The sequence below is a fragment of the Cupressus sempervirens genome, chromosome 2 (assembly GCF_028749045.1).
Source record: "Cupressus sempervirens isolate cs-2001-9-10 chromosome 2, ASM2874904v1, whole genome shotgun sequence".
NCBI classification, from domain to species: Eukaryota; Viridiplantae; Streptophyta; class Pinopsida; order Cupressales; family Cupressaceae; genus Cupressus; species Cupressus sempervirens.
The window spans coordinates 318,828,509-318,849,442 of NC_143119.1; the positions used below are offsets into that span (position 1 = coordinate 318,828,509).

A 20,934-nucleotide genomic window follows, 5' to 3' on the forward strand; every position below is an offset into this window, starting at 1 on the left:
AGCAATGACTTCAAACATTAGAAACTTTAGAGACCCTTATACATCAGCAAGGGCATACAGTTAAGAACCCAAGAAAAAGCCACAAAGGCACAAAATCAAATATTTATTCAAATGCATGCTTTTTCCATATGAAATGAGCTCTCATTTATAAGCTTTCATTGGCAGAAGTTTCCATAAAACTCCACTTCAGAAATCATGGAAGTTTCCCAAAAGAACTCAACACTAGACACTTTTCAACTTGCTTTTTAGAAATATCACTTAAAGTCATTATTATAATAATATAAACATTATTATAATAATGCAACTCAATGAATAATAGCTAAATAAGAGGTCATGCAATTATGAATCTGATTAATTGCAGGTGACGACCAACTGCCAAGCCATCCACTACACTTCCGAAAATAGAAACTACTAAAAATAGACTTACTAAAAATAGTAAATCCATAACTGAGACCCCCAAAACACCCTATCAACTCACTAGCATCGCTGGGAGAACTGACTTGGCCAACTACAGGAACTTGCTAAAAATGGGGACATTACACTCACTACTTTTGTCATGAGTTGGAACAACTAATAAGGTTGGACATAAGCATTAAAGCTACTTTAGGAGTATGGTATTACCAAGGGGGGAGCTTGTATAAATCCAAGTTAATAAACCATATCCCAATAGAGGGTAGGGGTCAGTGATTTGTAAAATTTTGAGATACAGACTTGGACCTATAAACTTTGAGGGAGTCCATAGTTGGTGTGGAGGCAACTTGAATAACAACTACATCATCCATCCATAAACCAAATAATAATATGATTGGGTTACTAGAATTATTATTATAAACATATTATTAAGACTTATATGCATTACAAGTAACTAAATAAGTGTAAATTATGACCTTCCGCAAAAAGGGGACATTACAATGGTATCAGAGTTTGATCCTATCATCCTGTAGGGTAAAAGAGAATATAGGAAAATAACTCATATGAGAAACTAATTTGAAAAGCCAACGAAGATTGGATGAGGTGCAATCATAGTCACAAGAACAATTTAAGAATTTGGACTAAACAACATACATATTTTGAATCAATAGAAGAAATCATCTAATTGCTTGAGGACAAGCAATTTGAGGAAGGGTGGGCAGTCATGTCCCCATTTTAAGATAGAATTTTAATGATAACTAGATAATATAACAATACTAAATACATAATGATAATAAAATCATATATTAAAATATAAAAAATAAGAATAATAATAAAATATTATTATTATAATATAAATAATATTTAAAATAATAAGATAATGAAAAAAATTACAATCAATGAATAAATTAAATAAATTACAAAAAAGAATATTGCATAAAGTATGTTACTTTTCTAAATAGGATTTAATAATAAATGACAATAGACATCAAATAAAAAAGTTAAATAACAATCTAATATGGAATAACATAATTAACTAAATAACGAACTCAAGCGATATGTAATAAAGAGATGTGACCCCTTCAAATTAAGATATAAAATAGAGGAGAGATCATTTGAGAGAAAAAAGAAGAGGAAAAGATGAGATATTTAAGGATTAATAGAAGAGGAAAAGAATGTCAAGAAAATATGAAAGTGGATTTTTCAAAAGACAACAATGATGAGAGGATGTGACTCTTTGATAGGGTTGTAATTATGAAGGGTTGTTGACTTGTCACATGGATTGTGATTATGAAGAGTTGTAACCTTTTAAATGGATTATGATTATAAAGGAGAATATAGATACTATGGGATTTCTTCAAAAGGAGACCAAAATAAAGAATTTTATATGATTCTAAGATATATTATATCTACATGATATACATATTTATATATATGAAAATTGATCATATATTTATAACTATTGTAGTATTATTATCATTTACAGTAATGAGATTGTAATATCAATTATAATAGAAAAATCAGAAATCTATATCCATCTTTCAAACCTACTATTTGGCTAAGAAGGGAACACTGCAGTGTGTTAAATTTTTATATCAAACAATAGCACTATATATATATATATATATATATATATATATATATATATATATATATATATATATATAAAACTTTTATCACTTTTACTCAAAACAATTTTTTGTATTAAATAGGAAATATAAATTTAATATCACTATTTATCTTAGTGACTTTTAATGTATTAATCCAATGAACATATATTCAGGAGGCAAGTAATACTATATAAATGAATAACACTATGTAGGTACCAAAGGTACTATCCACATGAAACAGTGAGCAGATGAACTTTATTTCCTGCAAAGTATCTTCAGTAAGGAATGTGTGACCTGAGCAATGTTTTGAACACAACAAAAGCAGTCTTAGTTTTATATGTGGAGAAATGGCGTGTCACATCTGACATGTCCCCTCATAATCGCTTTAACTTGTAACCAAATCAGTTGGGTCTTTAGCAAGAATAGTTAATATTAAAGTTAGGAAAGGGATAACACATTAATTTATAAAATAACATTTCTTTAATTAATATAATTAGTGTGTTTTCTATATAAGATATATGATTGATAATTAAATTATCAACATATAATTATTCAATTATGTAATATAATTAAATTAATACCTTCAAGCAATGCATTGTATTACTTGAGATATATGAGAGCCTCTTGAAGCCATCTTCAACAAAGTGTTGCCAAGGAGGGGCTTGTCTAAATTCCAAGCAATGGATATTTGTCGCAAAATAACGTCGGCATCAGCATTTTGTAGGCCTTCATGATAGGAACTTAGACCTGTAAACTTTGAGGGAATTCACTGATAGTGGTATCTAGGCAACTTGATTAATAGCCACTACTTCCATCATGAGCTGGAATAACTAATAAGGTTGAACATAAGCATTAAAGATAACTTTAGGAGTATGGTGTTACCTAGGAAGGGCTTGTATAAATCCAAGCTAATGGATCATATCCCAATAGAGTGTAGGGTTCAGCGATGCGTAAACCTTCAAGATGGGGACTTGAACCTATAAACTTTGAGGGACTCCATAGCTGGTGTCTGGCCAACTTGGATAGCATCTATACCATCCATCCATAAACCAAATAATAATATGATTGGGTAATTGCAATTATTATTATGGACATATTCTTAAGACTTATATGCATTACGATTAACTAAATAAGTATCAATCATGACCTTCCCCAAAAAGGGGACATTACAACCCCTCCAAAGAGTCTTCAGTGGCTTCTGAATGGTTTGGCCTCCTTTTGTGATTTGCGGCAGCTAGTGATTAACTTGGGTAAGACTCGGATGGTGGTCTTCAATTTCTTGAAGGCCTCTCATCTTCATTTCTTTTTCCAAGGCAAGAAGATCGAGACCTCATCCTCATACTCGTACCTAGGTGTCAAGTTCTTTGGACCCCATTTCAGTATGAGACCTACCATGCAGCCCAAGGTCAAAAGGGGGTTTGGTTCCCTTTCTCTTCTTGAGAGACAATGTTTCCGACATCACTTTTAGGACATCACATCCAAGATGTCTCTCTTGGATTCCTTGATTAGGTCGACCATGCTTTACAAGTTTGTATTTTGGGGACCCTCTCTCCTAGAGTTGGGTTGGGCTTTGATTGAGAGAGTCGAGACCCTTCTCCTTTGGCACATCATTAGGTGTCATCGGTCTACTCCTAGTATCATTTTGGCCGAGTTTGGGGCTCATCCTTTTAAACTCGGGGCCATCTTCGATTTAGTTTAGTTCCTCCATCGGCTTAGGGGTTTCCAGAATTTAGTGCAAAGGGTGTCATGTATACTCTTACTTGGCCTTTTGCTCCTCGAAGGAGTTGTGGGTGCCAGCTCCACTAGTTGAGCCCATTTCTAGTATCCTTTGACCTGTACTCTAATGAGCTCGATTGGGATTGAGATCAACCAACTTCCCCCCTTTTAGTTTCCTTGGATGCCCCTGCTAATCTCCTCCCTTCCCAACATGAGTTGAATGGGCATGTAAAGATAGATTTCTATAGGTAGAAAATTATCACATGGATTAACCTCCAAGGGGGGCTTCGACCAAGGATGGCCTATTATGTAGAGCACTATATGGATATTCGAAATGGGGTCATTGTGTGTCCTCCATAGCTTGCCTAACGTTGGACGCATGCTCTTCGCATCTCTTTGGGTTCTTTCATGGGCTCCCATCAACTCTGTATTTAGACAAAACAACAAATTGACATAGAGGATCAAATTTAGTGCCTTTCTGACATGGGGGAGGCAAAGATGAAGGCGCACTTTACTTTTTGTTGTCCCATATATTATGAGATTAGAGGGAGGTTTTTTTGCTTATTTAGAGGGTGTCGATCCCTTTCGTCCTTCTTCAAATACATTGACAGCGGTGTCTTGCGCTTTATCTCTAGGATGCCATGCGACTTCGAGACCACACCTTACAACTTTAACACCCTTTGAGACAGACTACTGATCAATCATCTCATCCATTCTTCACATCTATCTCTCCAGCTCAGGGCACCAAGCAATCACTAGACTTCCCTACTTTGGGACATACCAAGTCCATGAGACCTTGCAGGGGTTACACACGATAATTGTCCACTTCCAACGGTTCTCAACAACAACCCATGGCTCCCTCTCACCCCGGACCATATCCCTTGGTTTTGGACTACTTATTGGCAACGAGTAGTGATTAGTTTGTTAATTTCTTCAGCTTCCGACCTTTGGTTAGGTTCTTGCTTTGTTCTAGCTTTGCTTGCTCCTTTCCTAGGGCACTATTTGGTCTTCTTGTTGTTGGTTGTCCCATTGTCGTCATATTTAATCTCGTAGACCCTCTTTGCAATCACTTGTTGGACATTAGTAAAATCATCTTATCTCATGCTTGATAGCATCTGTTATTATGCTCTAAAGGGGAAGGAAGAGAAGGTTGATTAGCTCACCTCTAAGCTTGAGTTTACCATGGGCTTATTGAAAAGAACTCAATTGGCCCTTCAAGAGTCTAAGTTACAAATTGATGAGCTTATAATGGAGTTGAGCTTGGCACAATCTTCACCATCTTCAAGTACACTTCAAATTTCCATGGAAGCAATTGGTGGGGATATTATCTCCATGGATTATGGTTGTGAGTGGGTGGAGGATGTGGCTACACCTATCACATGTTACAAATGTAGTTGATACAATGAGATGAGTACATCTATTGAGATCAGTAGAGAACCACACTTTGCATTGGGTTCTTTTGTTGTTACATCCACTGCAAGGGTTGTTAGTAATGAGTCAAATGAGGATGGTTATATTCAAAACTATGACAATCAGCCATTGACTGAGGTGGGATCTTTTTATTGTGATTACATAAGGACTGCACGTCACTTCTTTTTTATCCACACATAGAGGATCTGATGATGCATCGATGTAGATTAGCTTTGAGGTTGTATCATCCTCTATGGGATAGGTGTTCACCATCTTCATTAGATGGAAGCAGTACTTGCAAGTATTTGACTCCATCTTCAATGATTACTTGTTGAGAGAGCAAATCCATGAGACCCTAGCAGGGATTGGAGATGGTTGTGGTGTTGTGGACACCTTCTATGATTCACATCTCCACATAACACATAGACGAGAGCCGAGTTTTCGTTAAGACTTGAGTGACAACAGGGTTAGCATTGCGATTTGGGCGGACCTAATTGGTTGGCTTTACTATTTGTGGCATGATGAAGTTGAGATAAGTGTTGAGCAACAAAAGTCTAAGGATTTTCTTGGCAAGCTTCTATTTAGGGTTTTGGATCCTTCCAATGCATTGCTATTTGAGACAAAGATCATTGAGGAGTTTTTAGGTGTTTATACAATAAGGAGTGCCTACACTTTTACTATTGATCCTCTTGTGCAAGACCTCTTTCGGATGCATGGTTCAGTTGCTCATGTGTTAGATAGTGGAATGACAATTCATTTTGTGTAGTTTTGGGAAGTAAACTTTGTCAGCCTTCTCAGTTGCTTCTCTTTGAGTTATCTCCTCTTACAACACCTGTTATTCGTATTGATTTGGTTTGTACAATAACTTTATTCTGATGTTGATTTTACAGGAGCTAGTTGGTATCGACATAGACATTATACAGTTCTGCACTTGGGATTGTTATGGTAAATCAATGTTGTCGTTGTATTAAATAGAGGAGATTGAAATCTCCTTATTTAGATTTACAAAGATGATGTTTTTAAAAGAAACAATCATGAACTAAAGATAGAAATTGAAACTACCTAATAAACTAAAGACTACAATGACCATTAAAGAAACATTATAATATGCTAATATGCTCCCTTAATGGTCATCGTCTAATTTTTGTCCTTGTTAGAATGGTCAGGGTTGTCGTTGCATCAAAAGATCAACCTGTCAATACCCAATACAACCAATAGTCTTATAGAATCATAGGAGACGGTTAAGCCTTATCAAAAACCCTATGAGGGACAGTGACCCACTACCAACAACCACCCTACTAGCATCACCCATTGCATCTTGTGTGGATTTGAACCTTTGACCAAACTCTAATACCAATTGTTTGAATGGTCAGGGTTGTTGAACCAAAAGATCGACCTATCAATGCCCAATACAATCGATAATCTCGTATAACCATAGGAGACAATTAAGCCGTGTCACGCACCTCACGAGGGATGCTAGCCCACTGCCAACAATCTTTTGGTCACAAATTATTCAAATAATTTTGTTGTTGGTAAGACCCTCCTTGGATGTGCAAAATGTAAATGACCAAGAAGCCAAAATCCATCTGTAAAAGAATAGAGAAGGGCATCCCCTTCTTCAAAATGCTTTGCAACAAGAGACAAGAGCCCACCATTGTATCTGCCACTAACCCTCCCAAAATCAGAAAAACATCTGACCAAGAATCATCAGAAAACATCTAACCTAATGTTTGATAAATGAAGTTGCTCTTCCTTGGGGACAGAGACAAACACTAAGAACAGCTAGCACAATTTTGAGGAAAAATCAGCAAAACCTCTAAACTTTGCGGATGAGCATGATGCCCCAAATCCATACTACAAAAAGCCACAATTTTTAAAGGGGAAAATCAGAAAAACTAGACATGATTTTTTATTTGAAAAAATAAATCAAAATCAGACAACAATATCCGAGACACGACTCAAAAAATACAAAGCTTCATTTTTTAGAAAAACTGGTAAAACCTATCATATACTTTTTTAGAAAAAAATAAAAAACCAATAAAGGAATCCCATGCAAGTTTGCAAATTGCAGAATCACATATTTTCTGAGGGAAAAAATTATAAAAAAACCATTAGATAAATTTTTAAGAAAAAAAATTATGAAAACTTAGCAAAAATGTTTTAAGGGTAAGATTTATGAAAACCAAAGTTACTAGTTCGTTCGGTTCCAAGTTTGAAGTTCGAGAACCGGTTTGCAAGTACATCAAAATTTTGGAAAGGGTTTTGGGTTTGTTAATATCTTTTGTAACATAAGATTGAGTGAATGGACCACACAAGGTGTTCAACATGATGCTAATATCGCTCTTCAACAACAAACCAGTAGCTCTACAATTCGTTGTGTTGTCCACTATGACTTGGGCAACGTTTCTAACGCCCACTTGTTCAATCGCCACAATATAGAGATTAGCAATAAATGGCCCATTTTTTACTTGGCCCTCACAATCCATTGCTTTCAGAAACATTGCACCTTTAGGGGACATTGCAAAGACATTGATCAAGGGACAATTCCTAAAATCCTTCCACCCATCTGAAACAATTGTCACCCCTGTCTCAACCCATGAGTCCTTTATGGGGTTCAATTGATCTTCGATCAACTAGAACTCTTGATTCAACATGGTGGTGCATACTTTCTCAAACCCGGGGCCACAATACCCTATTGGAGTTCATTGGCAACCCTCAACATGTCCTTCAAAAATGGAGAGCAAACAAGGGTGGTCTTGTACTATAACATCTAGGGGGGTGTTGCATTCCCTCTACTCTTTTCTTACTTTTATTGCTACTAAGTTTGGTTTCCCTACGTCCTCTCTCTTCTTTTGCCTCATGTTTTTCAATATATTTTAACAAGGTTTCATTTGGTTTAGATGCACCTTTTTTGCCAAGGCATTTCTCGACTCCTCTAGTGTATCCACACAAATGCCCTACCACACAATAATAAGAACTATTTCTTTCTACACCACAACCTCGACAGCTTCAATGGAATGCACCACCTCCTGGAATGGGTATCTACATACTTCCATTGAGGGTTTCTATTCTTTGTTTGGTATTGCCTACTAATGAAGAGGTAGATGCCATTGCGGTTCCTTTTCCTTTGGCTACAAATTAGATTCATGTTTATTTTATAATTTATATGCAAGAAAATGAAAATCCTGAAGAAAAAAAACAGAAAGATCTTATAAAGAATGAAAGAGAAATGGAAAAAAAAAAAAAAAAACTAGAACAAAAGCAAAAGCAAATGGACAAGAACTTACCTTTTCCAGCCATTGTAAGCTTGCAAATGTGTAGGAATGAGGCCCAAACACTTGAAGAACACCCACAAATCAATCTTTGAACTCCTTCCGCAACCGAGCTCTTGCTCAACCGCCTATTTGTTCTTGCTTAAGAGAAAATAACCTGTTTGAAAAAAGAAAAAGTGACAATGAGAGGCCACCAAAAGCATTTCATAACAACCTTTTAGGGTTGTGGACATCAAATACTCATTAAATTTTGCAAACAAAACACTTTATTGTCATCCGTAGGGACCATAAATGATGTTCAAACGTGGTTTGAACTTGGCTTGACAATTACTGCAATCGTCCACCCAAGTTCAAACTTGTTTCAAACCAGCTTTTCACACCCTACCTAGACCAAACATTGAACTAGACCCAAACTTCTAACTAGTTCAAACATCTGCTCGTACCAAGGGTATGAACCATGGTAACTCAAATGAAAACCCATCGGAAAAACCTTCGTTCGTCAAAATACAAAACTTCATATGGTAATATAGCACATGCAAGTACATGCAAGCTTCGAGAATCACAGAATTTTTCTCAAACCAAGAAATCGTGCAATCAAAACCCTCAACTAGGCTCACGATTTTCAAAACAAATCTACGAAGACAAATCACAAATTTCATAAAATACCTCTAACGATATTTTATTTCAAAAAGTCAAAAAAGAAAATTGGAAAGTATTCCAAATCAAAAGAGGCTCGTATTTTTCTTTTTAAAAAATGCCAAATTTTATGATATCCCATCAACCAGCTATGGTGCCATGTTAGGGTAAATCGATGTTGTTGTAGTTGTATTAAATAAAGGAGATGAAAGCTCCTCATGTAGATTTACAAAGACGATGTTTCTAAAAGAAACAATCGTGAACTAAAGACAATAATAGAAACTACCTAATAATCTAAAGACTAACTAAGATGACCATTAAATAAACATCATAATATGCTAATAGGGATCCAAGTGGACTAGAGTGTTATTTTGTCTTTTAGATTGCATGGAGTTTCTAGGTCAAAACGCATAAGGTTTGTGTTCAATCTTTGCCCAGATTTGGAAGTCCAGCAGTATATAGGCGGTTCCACACATTTTGAGAAGATTACTTATCAGTTACAAGGTTGGCGTGGAGTTTCTAGGTCAAAACGCATAGGGTTTGTGTTCAATCTTTGCCCAGATTTTGAAGTCCAGCAGTATATAGGTGGTTCCACAAATTCTGAGAAGATTACTTATCAGTTACAAGGTGGTGCAATTGGTTCCAGGGTTTCCTTTTAGCTGCAACATAATTTTCAGAATTTGATAATGCATTTCCTTGTATTGTATATATCTGTCAAGCAATAAGAAAGCATTTTCTGGTTGTAGTTTGCAAGTTAGTTTCAGATTTATTTTATGCAAGCATAGTTCTTATTGTCAATTATCTTCAAAATTCAAATATATATATATATATATCATAAAAACAAAAAAATACAAAAACCTTTTAAAAATATCCAAACACAGTCAATTTCAGATTGGTAGAGGTTGAAACAGTAGAGTTCATCACATTTTCTGTCTCTTAATATGGTGTCCAATGTCCATCATTTTTTTTTTTAAATCCAAAGTGCCAGTCTGTATCAAATAAAACGAGTGAACACTTTTACCAGGAACATCCACAAATTATTTAGGCCTAATGTTAGTAATAGAAATTATTTAAATATATATATAACAACAACACCTAGAGGAATCTGCGATGGGCGATTTTGAATCTGTTGGTTTGCAGGTAGGCGGGAAACTGGTCGGGGAGAATCTGGCAGGAGGTACAAACCCAAGAGGAACGGTAGGGGGTGTTGAGAAGGATGATTCGGAACCTCGGGTCCATGTGGATGATGGGAAGCTTTTGTGTGTTTCTGCTGGAAAATCTTTGCACGAATCTGATCCTTTCGGTGGGGTCCGTGTCCCCCCTTTGGATTCCTCCGCTTTTCAAGGGTCGGGACAGAATCTCAAGAAGGAGAAAGATATTGTTGAACCCAACAAGGAAAAGTCCTCCGAAGGGCTGAAAGAAGGGTTCTCAGAATGTAGGATTTGGTCTTCTCTGTTTGGCAAGAAACCTACTGGTAAATCTCTTTTCCCGCCGATGACCGCTAAGTCTTGCTGGGAGAAAGGTGAGTTTCAAGTTTTTATCCCTGATCCTTTAGTCGATTTTTCTGTGTCTTCCATGGATTTCACCTTAGTAGGTAAATTTCTAGGGGCAAGACCAGATCTAGAATCTCTTAGAAATATGGTTAAGAGGAAATGGGTTATTCGAGGAGAGGTAGATATTACACCTATGTCGAATGGTTTCTTCTCTTTTTTCTTCGACTGCAAGGAAGACCTGAATTTGGTTCTTTGTGGTGGACCGTGGTCTTTTGGTAAAAGTTCTCTAACTATTAAAAAATGGGAGCCCAACATGGATCTCTCTAATTCTTTTTTCTTAACCACTCCCATTTGGGCTAGACTTCTTGGTCTCCCTCTTGAATTTTGGCATGAGGATATTTTTAAAGGTATTGCCAGCTTCTTTGGTGAACTTGTGGCATTGGACAGTGCTACGGCTTCTAGAACCAAACTTCATTGTGCCAGAATCTTTGTTAAAGTGGCTGACTTGAATCATCTTCCTGATAAGGTGGAACTTATATCCAAGCTAGGTAAAAAATCTCAAGAGATTCCTTTTGAAGATCTACCTAACTCTTGTTATGCTTGCAAGAAACAGGGTCATCTGGTTAGAAATTGTCCCTCAAAGAGTAAAAAGCTTCCAAGCAGTGTTTCGGAAGGGAAAAAGCCCAAGGTTCACCAAAAGAAAGTTTGGAAACCCAAAGTTGTTCCTAGACAAGTGCAAAAGAATAATGATGATTCTATTGATCCTAATGTTGAGATGGGAAATGAACCTTCAATCGAAGATTTTAATGCTCCACAGGTTGAGGTGGGGAATGTACCCTCATCTGAGATTGATATCTTAGAGATAGAAGGACATGGTTTGAATACTGATTCCTCAGAACCTGTACAAAGAACAAAGGAGCGGACAAATCTTTCTAAACAAATTGTTATCTATCAGAGGATAGAAGATGGTTGGAGAAATATGGAGGACAAAATTGAGCTAGAGGAAGGTCAAATCTTGGTTGATGACGGAAATATTCCTGAGGAGGAAGATATTCTTTCTTCTCAGGCTAGGGAGATCCAAGTGTCTTCTCAGGCTGATGTTGACTTTCCTTTGGATGAGTCTCTTTCCCTAGAAGTTGTGAAAGTCTTTGGAGAAAACTCAAAGCATATTTTAAATCAAAGAAAAAAGACTGAAAATAAGATAAACAAAGGGAGTAGAAACTAGAAGTAGCAAAATTGAACAGCAATCTAAGAAGAATCCTCTTGCTTGTACTCTGAACAATTCTGGAAAAAGAGCGGATCAGCTTCCTAAGGTGAAACCGGATGTTGGTTCCCTGGACAAACATGGAAGAAAACCCAGTAAGAAAACCAGAGAATTAGAAAGTATGTAGAATATTGCTGATGGTAGGTAGGCAACTATTCTGGACTTCACCCCTAAAAAGTAAGATATGAAAATCATAACTTGGAATATTAGGGGGATGAATAGCATTCACAAACTGGATATTGTTAGGAATTTTGTTAGAGAACAAAAGCCTGATTTTCTCTTGTTACAAGAAACTAAGATGAGTAAAGAGAAGGTGGAACAAATTAAAGCCTTTAAAAATTATTCTATAAATGTCAGCAATTCAGAAGGTGCATCAGGGGGAACTCTGATGTTATGGAATAATAATTACTCTGGATCTATCCTGATTGCAAGCAAACATCTTATGATAGCCAAAATTACTAATGTTGTCCAGAAGGATGGATGGTATATGGTGAATATCTACGCTCCCAACACTAAGCATCTAAGGAAAAAGGTCTGGGAGACCGTGTCCAATTTTAAAAGTAAGGACTATTTTGGAAGATGGATAATAATGGGAGACTTCAATGTGCCTCTGTATGATCATGAAAAAATGGGAGGTAATGCCACCCAGTTGGAAGGGAAATTGGATTTACTAGAATTTATAAATAGAGAGGGCTTAATGGATATGGACCTCCATGGAATTCAGTTTACCTGGAGCGATAAGAGAGTTGGCAATGAATGTATTCAGGCCAGGCTCGACCGTGCTCTTATTTCTCCAGATTGGACTAAAGATTTCAAGTGTAAGTTGGAAGCCAGTCAAAAAATTGGATCGGATCATTTCCCCCTCATATTTTTTGCTGCTAAGATTAATTTCAAGAAGAATTTTCCTTTTAGATTTGAGAAGATGTGGCTGCAACACCCTCAGTTTGAAAGTAAATTGGAAGAATGGTGTAGTATTGATATTGAAGGAACGGCCCTTTATAGAGTTGCTACTAAGCTCAAGAATGTTAAAAGGGAAGTTAAAACTTGGAACAAGAACAGTTTTGGGAACATCTTTGAGAACAAAACTGTAATGGAGGAAATTCTCATAACCCAGGAAAAAATTCAGAAGGATGGTTATATTTCTGATCACCTCATTGAAGAAAATGAAAAATTGGCTCAATATCATGACATCATCACTAAAGAAGAAATCTACTGGAGGCAAAGGTCAAGGCTGTTATGGTTAAGTGAAGGTGATAAAAACACAAAATTTTTCCATCTCTCTACTCTTAAACATAGGGCTAAAAGTCACATTTCACACCTTAAAAAGGGAGATTTGAAGATAACAGAGGACAATGCCATCATGGAAGAAATGGTGACTTTTTTCTGACAGCCGATCATAACATAAATTTGGAGAGTCAGGCACAAATCCTAAGAGTGATTCCTCCTCTGGTTTCGAAGGAACAGAATAAAATGTTAAGTTCTATACCTAAGGATGATGAAATTTTCAAAGCTGTCAGCGCCTTGGGAGGAGATAAAGCTCTTGGGCCTGATGGTTTTCCCATTTTTTTTTCGAAAAACTTTGAAAATTCATGGTCAAAGATGTTTGTGATGTTGTGAAGGAATTCTATGGAGCCAAACAGATGCTTAAGGAAGTCAACTCCACCTTTCTGTGTCTGATCCCTAAGAAAATTGGTGCTGATTCCCCTAATCTTTTCAGACCGATCAGCCTTTGTAATTCTTTCTATAAAATTATTTCCAAAGTTCTCACCTCCAGACTTATCCAAGTGTTCCTTTTGATTATTGCTGATCAACAAAATGGCTTCATCCCAGGTAGGCAGATCCTTAACTCTATCATCTCCCTTCACAAGAATATTCATTCCTTATCTTGTTCGAACAATCAGGGGTTCATTATGAAAGTGGATATTGCTAAGGCCTATGACAGAGTTGATTGGTCTTTCCTCTTTAAAAAAATTTCTGCTTTCGGTTTTAATCACTAGGTTGTTGGTTTTATTCATCAATTGATCTCTACCTCTTCTATCGTTGTTCTGGTTAATGGAAGCTCATCTCTGTTCTTTTATCCCTCTCGGGGTTTGAGACAAGGTGATCCTTTATCTCCTATCCTTTTTGTTATCATGGCTGATTGCTTGGGGAGGCATATTGGGGATTTGGTCCAAAGAGGCTTCATTAAGGGTTTACAACCTTCCTCCCATCCCCTTGTTTGCTCTATGTCCAATTTTTTGATGATACCATCTTCTTGGGTAAGGCGGAAGTTAAGGAAGCCAGAAATTTGAAGCAAGCTATCAACTTATATTCCTCTGCCTTTGGTCAGTTGGTTAATTGGAATAAAGTGTTGTGTACTTTATTAATACCCCTATCCAGAGACAAAATAAAATTGCCAAAATCCTTGGATGTTCTATAGGATCCCTCCCCTCTTCTTACTTAGGTCTCCCTCTAGGTCTGAAGATCCCTGATTCCTTCTGGGAAGATCTAATTAACAAATTCAATAAGAAACTTGCAGGATGGAAAGGGAATCTTTTAAGCCAGGCAGGTAAGTTAACTCTTCTCAAAGCCTGTCTTCAAAGCATACCTACTTATGCTTTAAGTCTCTTTAGAATCCCTACTAAATTTGCTGAGTCTATTGAAAAAATTCAAAGAAATTTCCTTTGGACTGGTTCTGAGGAGAAAAGGAGAATGCCCTTAATTGCTTGGGATAATATTTGTAAACTGTAATGTCCCCTTTCTAGCATTCATAGCATGATGTTGTCGTTAGCCTATTTCCCCACAGTCCCGTAGGCTAACTAGGACATTAAAGGGGCTTAGAGGCCATTTGGCCTAGACAGTTTCAGTTGCAGGTCTTTCTGAGGGGTTCTGAGGCAACTTTGGGCATACTTACTATTTATAGTAAGTCATCTTGGACATGGCCGGACATTCAGTCACAGTGGTATGTCGATGGTAATTGTTTAAAATCGACAGGAAGACTTATTTATCATTGATAAGATTTGTTATGCATTGATAAAGCCATTTTATAAAGTTAAATTTAAATATTTAACTTTATTAATACATAGACTATAGTTTGTGGGAAATATTTAAATTAAAAGAGTTCCCTTTATTTTTATAACACATTGGAGACATAAGGTACATAAAGGGAGTTATGTTTTATCCCACATGGAGAAAACGAAGGATTGAGCTCTTGTGAGAACACTATAAAAGAAATGGAAGAGTTTTTTTTTTGTATGCTTGGATGAAGATTAATGTTATGTTGCTGGATATCTGATTATCGGGCTTGGAGGACGGAATCCCTTTTTGCTAGCATTCTCTTCGCTGTTGGAAGACACAGTCAAGAGGATCAAGGGTGTTTTCACTTCAGGAAACACACTAGGTTTCATTTGGGGGCGTTCGCATAAAGAAATTTACAAGGGTTTGAAATGCAGATCTGAAGTTAGTTATTGCTATAGTGCCGCATGAACAGTATTTTGCTACAGTCGGCATGAACAGTATTTTGCTACAGTACGGCGTGAACAGTGTTGGTATCAAGTTTACTTGTTTTTCCGGCTGATTAGAAGTTTGGAGGGCTGCCGACTACATCTGCAAAAAACTACGGCAATTAATTTCAGGTTTCTTCTGTCAAATTTTGATACTTTGCATAATAATTGTTGAATACAAGTCTGAATAGTTGTTGCAGCCTTTAAGGCAGCTGTAAGTGCACATCTACATTTAAAAATCACCCTTTATCAGCAGATTGAAAGAGTTTCCAGATTTTTCATATACTGTTGAATGTGTGCCAAGTGTTTGTGAAAATGTTATGATGTGTATTATGCATTTTAATGTCACTTCATAGTTATTCGTAAATCTACTCATTGGAAAGCAATTTATTGAGGAAATCAGCTTTATGAGTTTGCATACAAAGTGTTTGACAATATCCTTAAGTTAAATTTCTACAAGTCAAAGTTCAAATCAGGGGAGGATATTACATAAACCATTAAGAGGAGGGGGATTAGGAATCAGGAAAATCAGATACATGAATGATGCTCTTTTAGCAAAACAAGGTTGGAGAGTCTTTCATGACAACAAAGAGTGGAGCACCATATGGAAACATAAGTACCTCTTCAATGCTAAATCCCTTCCTGATTTCTTCTCTGCTCCTGATTTTTTCATCCTTCCTCTATATGGGGAGCTGTTCAGGGGACCAAGAAAACTTTAGGAAAAGGGTGTTCATGGAAAATTGGTAAGGGGCTACAGGTGAAATTTTGGGAAGATGTATGGTTAATCGATCATCCCTTGTCTGAAGATTTCCTTGGCAATGATCTTGTTGACCGAGGCAAGCAGAGATTTGGCATATTTGTTTGTCATTATTGGCAGAATGATTCCTGGGTGAATTTAACTGATGTGGATCAAGGCTTCAGCAATATACAATTATCTCTCAATGCTGTTTCTCTTTATCCTAATCTTGAGGATGAGGTTATTTGGCATGCCAACCCTAGTGGCCATTTTAAAGTCTCTTCTATATTCGCCTCTAAGGATAAGGGAAGTCAACCTCTTTGGTCTCATGCCCGGATTAAGGGTCTCATTCCCAAAATTAATATCTTCTTTTGGATTCTGCTTCAAAATAAAATTCTGACCCTAGATAATTTGCAAAAAAGAGGTATTAATGTTGTTAACAAGTGTATTTTATGCAAAAATGGTTTTGAAGATAGAGACCATATGTTTTTGAATTGCTCCTACACCTAGCAGGTCTGGACTGAGATTCTTAACTTCTGGGGTATAACATGGGTCCATCAAAACAATGTGGAGCTCTCTTTTAGAAGCTGGCTATGCCCCTCTAAGGATCCTGATACTCTTTTTCTTTGGAAACTTACTCTCCCTCACCTCTAGTGGGGAATCTGGAAAGAAAGAAATAATCGTATTTTTAGGAGTAAAGATCTTCTGGGATGGGTGCTTGGTCAGAATATCATTAGAGCCATCAAGGAGAACTTTAAATCCCAGAGAATTTCTGAGCAAACTTTCCATTTTGAGAACCCTTTACGATCTGAAAGGTCCAATCTGAAAACTGATAATCCAAGATTGAGTATAAAATGGAAGGTGCCTCCTCTTGGATGGATCAAAGGGAACTTTGATGGGGCTGCAAAGGGAAACCCGGGAAGAGCGGGTTGTGGAGGGTTCTTGAGAGATGAAGTGGGTAATGTTATTGACGCTATCACTATCCCTATTGGTAAATCTAATAGCCACATTGCTGAAGCTACTGCTGCCCTCTATACTATTAAGCTAGCTGTCGAGTTGGTTATTCCAACTTATGGTTGGAAGGTGATTCTTTGAACATTATAAATACCCTAAATAATAAAAATGTAACCTCTTGGTCTATTGAAGCTACGGTTATGGAAATCAAAACCTTAATTCAAAAATTTGAAAAGGTGTTCATTTCCCATACTTACCGCGAGGCCAATGGTGTTGCTGACTGGATAGCCAACTGTGTTGTTCAAACGGGGCATAAGGTGAGGTGGCATGAGGAATTAAAAAAGCATGCTGATCTTAAAACGATTATTAATTATGAAGCCATTCATTCTGAAGTGGGAAAGATTTGTTTGGATTAGCAATTTAATGATTTGGTGGAGTGGCCTTACGGCTGTCAGATTACCTTTCCCGAGGAGGTATAGCAATGTGAATGTAATGTGGTCTCAGCATGTATCTTCTAAAAGGCGACCTCCTAATCATACAGCCAAAAATTGGTTCCCTTTCAACCTCTCTGCGTTCTATATTTGGGTGTTCCTAGTTTTGTGTTTGCTTGGTAGAATGGGGGGTGAGTCGTGGAAACAAGAACCCAAAAAATGTGATGATTGGAAGGCTCGTCAGGATGTTTGGAAGATTCTTCAGAAAGGGAAGGTGGTTAGTTATCTGGAGTGTTTTCATGGCTTTAAACCCCACATCACTACCGCTTTCTTTAAAAATTGGGCTGATGACAGAGTCACTCTCCATGGTGTTACTGTGAAGCTTACTGAGGATTTCATTGCCGAGGTCACGGGGCTCCCCACGCATGGCATAAAGTTCTCAAAACAGACTAGTATCTCCAATGCGGCCTATAAAAAATTTTCGAAGACGGATGATGAGGAGAAGCAATTGAAAAAGAGTGGAGACTTCTTTGATGTGGAGCAGATTAATGGTATTTGGCGTGATGTGCTTAGCTGCATTCGTGAGTACTTTATTCTGGATGGTAGGAACAAAAGAGTTCACAAATTCCATTTTGTTTTCCTCAACCATTTTAGATACAAGGATAGAATTTCTTTCCCTTTCTATCTGCGTTTTTTGTTGCTTCAAAGTTTATTTGCCCATAGGAAGAAGGAATCTCGACCTATTTTATATGAAGGTCTGATACTCCTTATTGAGGGCTTTTGTAAAAATAAGTCCATTGCTTCGACTCCTTCCTCTGATAATCAGAAAGGAGCCCAGTCCAAGAAGTGTAAGATGGATGAGAATGTTAAAGGGAAAGAAAAGGTAAAACCTAAACCCTCTAGTTCTCATAAACATATTGTTGAAACTAAGTCTGAGTCGGAGAATTCTGAGGTTTCTGAGAAGGGCATCGTGGAGGAAGAGGAAGGGACAGATGTTGGGGAATTCAGCTCAAATTTGGAGGGATATCCGGAAACAAAAGGAAAATTTGATAAAGAAAAAGAGGAGGATTCTTCAGAGGTTAACTCAGAACAGAGCATCTCTGACAATGAAGATAAACAGACTGTGTCCGGGGGGGGGGTGTTAAATACAAAGATAACTTGACTGATGACCCAATTATTATGAAGGATTTGGATCATATGGGTTTGGTTTCTACTCCTGTTACGAAGACTGAGGAACAACATAAGGAGCACCTTGTCCAGCATGAAGCCCTTGTTGAGAACAGAGAGGAGATCCAGATGGATAGGGTGGAACAAATGGAAAAGGTTGGTTCTCCTTTACATGAGACTACTGATGACATTTGTGACTCTCCGCAGAGGGACAACAAGCTTTCCTTCTTACACTCTGCTAAGCTCAAAGCAGACTCTATTCTCCAAGTTGATTCTTGGATCTATAACGAAATTATGGGGCTAAAGAAGAAAGTGGAAATAATGCAACACAACCAAGATGCTGATCAGGCCACAATTAATCACTTGGAGGTGCAAATGGGAGATATCCCTAAAAAACTTAAAGATTATGAGTTAAATCTCAGAATGCTCATCAAGGAAAGTGGTACAATAATGGAGTAGGTAACATCAAGCATTTGTGCCGCTGCAGCTAGCCTTGGAAAAAGAGTTAATGAAGAGACCATTTCTTCGGAGGGCCTGAGTAAGAGGACAAGGTAGAGTTCGAGGAAGAAAGCCTTGCAAGCTGCTGCGACTTCGGCTGCCAACTCCATTCAGAACACTGTTATGATCGGGAAGGAGGCTGTCAAGATGATTACGGAACTGCAATAGTAGCTTTGGGTCTTCTGTGTTGTTTCTGTTTATGTATAGGTCCTTTTGCTGGTCTATGTTTTTGGTTCTGGATTCTGGTTCTAGTTCTGTTTTGTGGTAAATCTTTATTGTAGGTTCCAGGACCTTGTAAAGCCTAGGTACTTTTATTGGACTTTGATAGTGGTTTCAGGTCCCTGTAAAACCTAATCTTCATTCTACTTCTCAGTAGGTTTCAGGACTGTTCCTGGTGGTCTTAATTGCATATCTTTCTTGTTTTTGTTAAAGGGTTTCGGGGCCCCTTCAAAACCTGTTTTTACCGTAATCTAAAACAGAAATATCTTAAAAAGAAGGGCAGCAACAAATTGGTATAAGTTGGCCGAAGGTATTCAAGCTGATATAATATACCATCAATAGTCAATTACCTCTCCATTAATTGATATTTATCAAATTTAAGCACTCTTTCTTTGACTTTTCAGTCCTAACTTGAAAGGAAAATAAGACTTTACTGAAAATAAATGAATATGCAATTAGTCAAAAGACCACATATTTTCATATGAGATACTCACAAAGGATGGAAGATAAGAATTTACTGCATAAAGTTTTCCATTAAATCCACAAAACTAGCTTGCACTATTAGAAGTTCTCAGAAAAAAATAATTGCCAGAATACTCATCACAGTGACACAAATATTGCCAACTAAAGTGAGAGGTTTATTGACATCTAGGCTTATTTAAAAGAACATACCAAAAGACCACGAAATGCAGTTTGAATGTAAATAGCAGCAGACTCCTCTCTTGCAGACCCTTTAAAACGATCATTAGTATATGCTATTTGATCAACAGCTGATGCATGGACAGGAGCTGCATTTGAACCTGAATTGGCACTTGGCACAGGAGAGATGCCAGACCAATTTTGGCTGCTTTCCACATCTACACACACTTCATCTTGTTCACTTGAACAGTTGACCTGTTCTGGCATGTCAGATGGCTTATTTTTCTGCCAAAAAAGGAAATGTATTTTAAATCTAGTAACCAGAGGCAATGTGCAGCACACATCCAAGTATTGCAACTAATAAACAAACCAAGTAAAACTCCAAGCAACAGTGCTCACTTTTAACATTATAAGAGAAATTGAACCTAGTAACTGCATCCGGTATACTGATAGATTCACTCTTTTACAAAATGATAATCCATTTATAAAATAAGTATTAAAATCTGCTGACCAAAGGCAATGTGATGCTTGCATGTAAACATATTCAGAGGAAAATAGCAGATATGATTCTTCAACCATTAGTACCAACTTTTCAGTTTGATAAATTAGATGATATACTTTCTAAAAATAAATATTTATTCCTTATTGTGATATTGCTATCAGGATTCAATTGTGTAGTTTTCGAGTCAAACTCGTTGATCTATTTTTCATTACTAGTGGTTCAGAAGAACCCATCTCTCATGAAAATGAAAGGAACACTTAGCATTAAGTGCCCTAGGTGCTGCTCATAGAGGAGAAGCACCAAGACTTCCAGAAGGTCACCCATCCTTGTACTACTTCAGCTCAAGCACACACTTAATGGAATGAAGCCCACTTTTGTTGCGACCCCATTTGGAAAACCTTTAGCAAATGTTGTTCCTTATGAACCATTCATTATAAAACCTCTTAAGCTTATCAATGGAGGAGATATTTTTCATGTCAATTGATGAGCTTAAG

At 37.1% G+C, this 20,934-nt stretch overlaps 1 protein-coding gene across 4 annotated transcripts in view; it reads right to left on the minus strand.

The window, feature by feature from the left end:
- Positions 1 to 20,934, minus strand: part of LOC149572385 (protein IQ-DOMAIN 5-like) — a 90,932-nt gene that overhangs the window by 17,385 nt on the left and 52,613 nt on the right. For 3 of the 4 annotated variants that reach the window (XM_089813563.1, XM_089813561.1, XM_089813562.1), the window contains exon 3: positions 19,972 to 20,223. In XM_089813563.1, coding sequence (XP_089669689.1) covers positions 19,972 to 20,223 — 252 coding nt within the window. The remainder of the gene's footprint in view (positions 1 to 19,971; positions 20,224 to 20,934) is intronic. The other variant, XM_089813564.1, reaches the window with a different exon arrangement.